This window comes from Notothenia rossii, assembly GCF_949606895.1.
Source record: "Notothenia rossii genome assembly, chromosome: 1".
In the NCBI taxonomy this organism is placed as follows: Eukaryota; Metazoa; Chordata; class Actinopteri; order Perciformes; family Nototheniidae; genus Notothenia; species Notothenia rossii.
The window spans coordinates 55206908-55215476 of NC_136912.1; the positions used below are offsets into that span (position 1 = coordinate 55206908).

Here is an 8569-nt window from a genome sequence, read left to right on the forward strand (position 1 = left end):
CAACACCAATCGGGATGGTTTTACCGTTCATTTGTTCCCGAAAGAGAAGGTTTTACGGGAGAAATGGGAGCGATTTGTGCGGAACACAAGAAAAAATTGGCAGTGCGCCAGTGAAACCAGCGTTATTTGTGGGGCACATTTTGTTGTCCCTGATGATTTTGAAGGCTACCAACAATGGAAGATGGGTTTCAAAAAACAGTTGGACATAAGAAAGGGTGCAATTCCATCAATTAGGACAGGTGATTCAACCCCAATGACTTCCTCGCGTTCCGAGGCTGAGCCCCAGGCATCGTCGATATTTCGCGGCCAACGGGAGACAACGCTGTCCGATAGTAAACAGGGTGAAACACAAGTGATGTCAGACTCCTTGGCGGAACCCCTACAAAAGAAACACAGGTCCGATAAAGCTGTGAAAAAACTAACACTGTCCAGGGTGAGTGAACCATCAATTTGAAATTTGTTTATCATTTATATATCCTAATCTAAGTTGTAAACTGGGAGAAACCCAGGTATCATTGAATGACATGGCACTATAGACAGACACTCTAGTTAGTGCCCAAATTCGCCACGCCCAAATCCGTCTTGTCTTGTAGAGTCTATTTATTTATAAAGACTGATAGACAACAATGCAATTACATTTTGTATGAATCAGGGCACCTAGCTGGTATGCAATGAGACCCAATTTCAAAGTTATTTTGTGCTAAGTTTATCAAGACGAGACTACATGTACAAAATGAACTGGACTCTTATCATTTTTTTAATGTTTGAACATGTACTTTCAGCTTTTGAACCCACCACTGGTGCCAGCAAGTAACGCTCTTGTTCAGGAAAGAGAAGTGCCTGGGCCGAGTCAACCAAGAAAGTTGTCAGCATCTATTTCGCATAATGTTGGAGCGACTGATGGCCATGATGAGCAGACCTCTATTTCTCGTGGAACTCAGATTAGGCGCAAAATATGCCGCAGGAGAAGTAAAAGTAAAATTGCTAAATCCATTGAAATATGATTAACTACTATAAGTCTATTACTTTGCTTCACAATCAGAACTGGATTTCTATAAAATAATGTGTTTTGTTTTTCTCAGGAGTACAGGTTTCAAAGTCTGTCGCCTCTATAGGAATACAGTGTACACTGATCGGTGACAACCATATGGGATCCGACTCATCCGAGACTCGTGAAGAACAGCAAGAATCAGATCCACACACAGATTCAGAGGTGTCGAGTGGTGGCGTAGATGACAGCGACTATGAACCTAGTGATGACCAATGCCTGGATGATCACATTATTACACCACAGTATGTAATATATGCAAATTATACACTACAGTAGTACAAGATGTTGAAAGTACACATCAAGTAGAACTTGGGAAAATATTCCTCAACAAATTATCCTGAATTTATATATGGAGTGATGTACATTGTTTGATCTATAGCTAAAACTTTTCTAGTATGTTAATTTTATGAATTAAAAATTTAAACATGTAGCAATATGAATCTACATCGTTAGCGATGTGATTGACAGTCACAAAAATAATAACAATAAAAAATTTTCAACAAGATTGTGTCATATTATCGTCTAATTTTAATTTTACCTACAGGCTACCACCACAGGAGCCACAGCCACCAGAAGAAGAACAGAAATTTATTGTGTTCATCACACAACTACTGGAACTATTCCAACACTGTCCCATTTGTGCCGATGATACACAGGGGATTGTCACAAAGGTTCTTGGAACGGTTGTCCACATTGAACAAAAATGCAGTTCATGCCGCTATGTGAGAAAATGGGCAAGCCAGCCATACATTGGGAAAATGCCTGTGGGAAACCTGATGCTTCTGCAGGCATCCTATTTTCTGGCTCCATGCCTTCTAAGGCTATTAGGCTATTTAAAATTATGAACATATCTTGTGTTGGGCTCAGCACGTTCTTCAGACATCAAAGAAAGTATTTGGAGCCAACCATTATTTCGTACTGGGAGGCTGAGCAGGCGAATCTCTTTGACGTGCTGAGGTTCGAAGACGAGGGTCTTGTCTTGTCGGGAGATGGACGCTCCGACAGCCCGGGTCACTGTGCCAAGTACGGCAGCTTTACAGTGATCGAACAAAGATTAAATAAGGTGTTAGATATCCAGTTGGTGCAGGTAAATTATATTATCTGTTGTAAATAATATCTTGCATTTTTTACACAAATTAACATGTACAAGTTATTTTTGTTGTTTTGTGTCTTTCATATTTACACAAAAAAGTAAATTAGATCAGCTGCTGCATTTTCTGTATAATTATGTCTTTTTGGAAATATTATTAAGTTTTATGTTAAATTAATCTGTGTTTGTACCATCTCCTAATAACTTTATTTACCCATCTTTCTCCAGAGTAACGAAGTGAAAAGCTCCACATGGTGTGAGTTTGAGGGTTTGAAACGAACCATTGATCACTTAGACAGCGAGGACCTTGTTGTATCTGCTCTAATCACCGACAGACACAGACAAAATGGAAAATGGATTCGTGAGGAATGTCCAGAGATAAACCACATGTTTGACGTGTGGCATGTATCCAAAGGTATTACCATAGGAGTAATATATCAGTGTAACATGTCTTGCACATGTAACTATATGCTATTATTGATAATAAATACTGTTCTGATATTACACCAGTTTGATTGTTTCTTTTGTCTGAACATTTAAAAGTACTAATTACGAATAATATAATAAAGTGCGAAGATAACATTAGGGACAATCTTTCTATCAGGCTGTTAGAATATTTCCCTAGATTTTCAATTGTGTGGACATTACCGGTCTTTTATTTTGCAGCCATTGGCAAGAAGCTGGACAAGATTGCCCTGCTCAAAGATTGTGAGGATATTGCTCTGTGGAAACCTTCCATAATAAACCACCTGTACTGGTCGGCTGGCAGCACACCAAATGGCGACGGGGCTCTGATTGTGGCCAAGTGGGAGTCTGTGATGTTTCATGTACAGAATCAGCACATCAATCACCCAAACCTTGTGTTTCCTGAGTGTGACCATGGCCCTCTGAATGCTCAAGCGAGGGATAAGGAATGGTTGACACCAAGTAAATACTCTTGTGTAATTAAACTCACAACTATATACTCACAAAAATATTTAATAGATCATGTGATATTTTGTGTTGTGGTGATCAGTAAACTACATGTATTTATTTGCAAAGCTCTTTTTGATCAGTTTATATTGCAGTGCCTGATGCAGGAATGAAAAAAATATGGCAAAAAAATGGTGATCTTAACTGATATCATGTATCAGTATGAAACTGTTAAATAATAGATTATTTATTGGTGCATTTGCAGACACGAAGGCAACTGTCAAACTAGAAGGATTATTGATGGCCAAGTACCTACTGAAGGATATTGCGAAGTTGTCGACAGAGTATCAGACATCGGGTTTGGAGGCTTTCCACAGCCTTGTACTTATGTTCGCTCCAAAGCACACTGGCTTCTCCTACTTTGGGATGACATGCAGGTACTACATGTATATCAATATAACAAATATAACAAGTGATTACGGTCGGTTCTCAAGTTTGTGTGTTAAAACCATAATGATATTGTCTTTTTGTTATACAACATTTTAAACTGTAAATGTGTGTTTATCTTCGAAGAAGAATCCTGTACAACTAGACAATTTTGTAACATGTTTTTCAGATTGTATCTTGCTGGTCTGCATTACAATGAGAATAGCGACAGGTTGCAGGCCCTGTGCAGTGATGGCCGGTCTCAGTATAACATACGGTTCCCGAAGTTCAAGAAGGGTGGTCACACTGTGCGTGTTGTCAAGACAAAACCAACTTATGGTGAGTCATGGTTTAACATTTTAAAAATATGTTACCGATATACTCTTGACATTGGAGGTTGTACAATGTCTATGTGGATTGATGTAGTTACCATGCTACGGATTTGTTTTTCAGATTACACCTTCACGCTTATGAAGAGGCTTCTCGAATCATACCGAGAATCACCACTGGCGCTCAATCAGTCGATGAACATACTGCGTGCCAATGCACCTGGACCCCTGGCATCAGCATTTGATCAGCCCAACAAAGCCGAAGCCATAGCGAGGCATACTACTCGATTCAGATAGTGTAGGGCAACATAATATATGCAGCAAAAAATAATAACATGTACAGTGGACAATTTGAGAGCCTCCATGTGTAATAACTTCTTTGCAAGTCCAACTTTTATCTCACTTTTGTCTCAATATACTGGTTAATATCACAGAACATGACATGTCACAATTTGTAAAATCTATTTGTATGTACATGTATAGTGTATATTATATGCATATTAGTGCCCTTGGACTCAGTGAATGAACAATTTGTTTGTATAATTTTATGTTTATTTACAACCACTTTGTATCACAGATTAGGCAATTGAAAATTTTTGTAATGTCCACTTTCTGCTGGAAAATTGTCTCTGATGCTTGTGACCGCACAAGATGGCAAAACTTCCCTGTTGTACTTGCCAAGCCATCCCCAGCACCACTGCACCAGTTGGTGATATGCTGTGTATCGGTATCTTCTGCAAGTAAAATAGCATCATGATAGAGTACATTTAGATATATTTATATCTTCACACCAGAAATATTTCAAGAGTATCAGAAGCTTGTCATCATACTTTTTGAATTATTACAATTTTGATAATAAAAGTTATTTTGATTCAGTGCACATTACGGTTGTAAAATCAACATATTTTCTACATCGTGTGCTGTTATGTAACATAGCCTATGTCTTTACTTGAATTTTCCCCTTTTCATGCCAAGGTGTTTGGAACAACAATTCTGTATCAATGATGACCCATCAGATAAAAACATTTCAGTTTATTTTTTGTTGCTGTTATTTATGTTCAACCTACTCGTTTGTTGGTCCACCTGGTGCATCCCGGCGTTGTCTGTACTGACGATATGCTGTCCGGAGCACCCAAGGGTTCAGACAAACGGCAGCAAATCCTGGGTGTTCTGTGATACATTCACAAGACTGTCGTGATGATGAAACCCATCTGTCAACCTCAGCAAAGACTTTAGCAATTTCACAGCAGCATATGCTTGATGTTTCATCCTCCATGATTGAGCAGTTCCCACACTGGCACCTGATATAATAATAATATAATATGAAGACGTATTTGTTATAAAGTGTGACTGTTTTTCTCATCCTGATGGTAGCATCTGAATAAATACACTTGAAGAGTGTATTTATTCATTTATTTATACTTGCGAGGGGGGTTGGCCTTTGAAGGTCATTTCTAGCTATTTCTCAATAGTTGGCACATGGTCTATAGTGCTAGAAGATGTAAACAAAATTCATTATTGATTGATATTATAACATATGAATAGCTCTACCAATCTGTGTTGCCGACTCGAGCTGGTGCTGGCGAGGGCGGAGTGACTTCCATGTTTTCAGCTGAGGCCGGTGGTGCACATTCGCGTTTTGCTGGCTCGAACCTATACGGTTCTAGGCCTCTTATTTCTGGTGTAAAAGGGGGCAGAGATCGTTCAGATTCATCGTCACTGCTCGCATCGTCCACACCAAATAATTGTTCTGTCAAATTGTGCCAAATACCCGCGCTATTAGCTTTTTCTGATGCGTAAACATCAACAATATTTGACGCCATTTTTCGTTGTGAACTCTCGCTGGCTGCGCGCATTGGCTGTCGATCCGGACGGCAGCAGGGAGCCAGACAGCGGCAGCCGGGAACCACACGTGACGTCACGAAATGGCCTGCTTCCAGAAGCAAAGTTTTTTTATTGGACCTAATATTTTTCCTTTTTTTACATATTATTCAGTATGAAATAAAGAAACATACATTGACTATCTGTTGCATACACCCCCCAGAAATCAACTGCCAAAAAAAGTTTTTAATGTAAGATAAGGACTTTAAAGACAGCTTGAACTGGATAAATGGTTAGTCTTCAAACATACCGTACGTTCTGCATGTTAGTATATCTGGCCAATTGGTTTAGACCCTACTGCCCTAGACGCATGCTCTCAATAGGGAAGTCACGCTTTGGGAAGAGGTGTTTCATTTCACAGATCCACCTGGATTCTTGTTGTGCTGGCTGAAGGAAAAGGGATGGGGGAGGAAAATTCAGAGGATGAAGAAGCAGAAAAATAACTTGTTTTGTAAAACGGACAGCACGTCAGTTTCAAGGAAAAGATGACACCGTGTTTATGCATGACATGCAAAATATCTTGAAGCCCTACAACCAAAAAAAAAAAGATTGTGTTAAAAATATGGCAAAAAGTCGTAATATTGTATAATGTATTGTTTCTTCGAAACAGTGTTAAAATCACAAACTTGCCTTTTATAGTCGCAGTCTTTTACAAAAATTCTGTTTTGTTAAGAGCTACCAAAAACATAGTAAACATCGCAATTATTCCCAAAACAAACTGGGAATGGGGACATCGATAACATATTTTAATGTTTAATTTTCTTCAGGGCTACCGTAGTGCACATTGATGAACACTTTAAAACAAATATAATGCTTAGAAGTGTAAATGAGCCGGATTTTAGCTTTGAGCTAATTTCCATCTATAGCCCCGTCACATACAGCATATAAGAACATGACATTTATATATATATACACAGCAAAAATAAAATACATGATATGCAGAAAGAGCATGAGCAGCATACAAGCATTTACCACATGGCAGTACAATGCAGCAGCTATGATATATAAAGTGCAAGATAAGATAAAAGCGCTACATAAAGTGCAAGAGGAGATACCCCTGTGTTAAAGTGCATTTATTTCGCGGTGATTACACGTCTGTTTGTTGCTCAACCATTCTTTAAGTTGACCTTTAAAACTATTGAGAGTGGGACAATCCCGTATCTCAGGGGACAATCCTGTATCTCAGTTGGGGGGCTATTCCACAATGAGCTGCCTTTAATGGAGAGGACATTTTGTCCAAAGGTGGTCCGTCTGTGGTGGACTTCACAGTCTCCTCTGGTTTCTGACCTAGTGCTGCGTCCAGTGTGTTTTCTGTGGATGAATTCCCCCAAGGGGAGGGGGGCCAGCCCATGTAAATATTATTTTTTTTATAAACACATACTTTTAAAAAGACATAAAAATGTCAAAAACTCAAGAAATTGTGATTTTCAAGGATGGTACAGTGGTGGTATGACTGTGGCTTTCTGTCAAACACCTGGATAGCTCTCTTGAACAGCTGTTCTATGGGTTTCAGGTGTGTGGCACAAGCAAACGACCAGTTTGTAAAACAGTATTCAATGTGGGATAGAATCATACAGTGGAGGTATGACTTTGCAGCATTGACAGTTAAGAAAAAGGTCTAATTTGTTTAAAATGTTGCAAGTTGAATTTAATGGTATTGGATACTTTCTGGATATGTTTCTTAAAAAGTCAAGTGCGAGTTCCAATATGACGACTCCCTGTTCAAGATACTTGCACTGGGAGACTAGTTATATTTCTGCTCCATTTAAAAATACATTGGATCCTTCGATTTTGATTGATCGTTTACTGAACATCGTCGTTGAGTTTTTTCACCAGTATAATGTCCCTCGCTGTTTGAGTCTTTTTTTTAAAGTTATTTTTTCATCTATCATTTTCAACCAAGCAGCAAGAGGTCAAATTCAAGAGTAAGTAATAGTTTGTCACGATTTTACGGGAAATAGTCAGAGCGCAATGTCACATCTTAAAGACAGCTTGAACTGGATAAATGGTTAGTCTTCAAACATACCGTTCTGCATGTTAGTTTATCTGGCCAATTGGTTTAGACCCTACTGCCCTAGACGCATGCTCTCAATAGGGGAGTCACGCTTTGGGAAGAGGTGTTTCATTTCACAGATCCACCTTGATTCTTGTTGTGCTGGCTGAAGGAAGAAGGACGGGGGAGGAAAATTCAGAGGATGAAGAAGCAGAAAAATAACTTGTTTTGTAAAACGGGCAGCACGTCAGTTTGAAGGAAGAGATGATACCGTGTTTATGCATGACATGCAAAATATCTTGAAGCCCTACAACCAAAAAAAAAAAGATTGTGTTAAAAATATGGCAAAAAGTCGTAATATTGTATAATGTATTGTTTCATCGAAACAGTGTTAAAATCACAAACTTGCCTTTTATAGTCGCAGTCTTTTACAGAAATTCTGTTTTGTTAAGAGCTACCAAAAACATAGTAAACATCGCAATTATTCCCAAAACAAACTGGGAATGGGGACATCGATAACATATTTTAATGTTTAATTTTCTTCAGGGCTACCGTAGTGCACATTGATGAACACTTTAAAACAAATATAATGCTTACAAGTGTAAATGAGCCGGATTTTAGCTCTGAGCTAATTTCCATCTATAGTCCCGTCACATACAGCATATAAGAACATGACATTTATATATATATACATACAGCAAAAATAAATACATGATATGCAGAAAGAGCATGAGCAGCATATTCAAGGATGGTACAGTGGTGGTATGACTGTGGCTTTCTGTCAAACACCTGGATAGCTCTCTTGAACAGCTGTTCTATGGGTTTCAGGTGTGTGGCACAAGCAAACGACCAGTTTGTAAAACAGTATTCAATGTGGGATAGAATCA

At 38.7% G+C, this 8569-nt stretch overlaps 1 protein-coding gene across 1 annotated transcript; it reads left to right on the forward strand.

Moving 5' to 3' along the window:
* The first annotated feature begins 858 nt into the window (after positions 1-858).
* Positions 859-4111, forward strand: LOC307038612 (uncharacterized protein). Its single transcript, XM_079680133.1, has 8 exons — positions 859-975; positions 1083-1293; positions 1596-2138; positions 2370-2556; positions 2808-3068; positions 3319-3490; positions 3670-3818; positions 3933-4111. The coding sequence occupies exons 3-8, from the start codon at positions 1755-1757 to the stop codon at positions 4103-4105; spliced, it is 1326 nt and encodes a 441-aa protein (XP_079536259.1). The 5' UTR covers positions 859-975; positions 1083-1293; positions 1596-1754; the 3' UTR covers positions 4106-4111.
* Positions 4112-8569: the final 4458 nt, after the last annotated feature.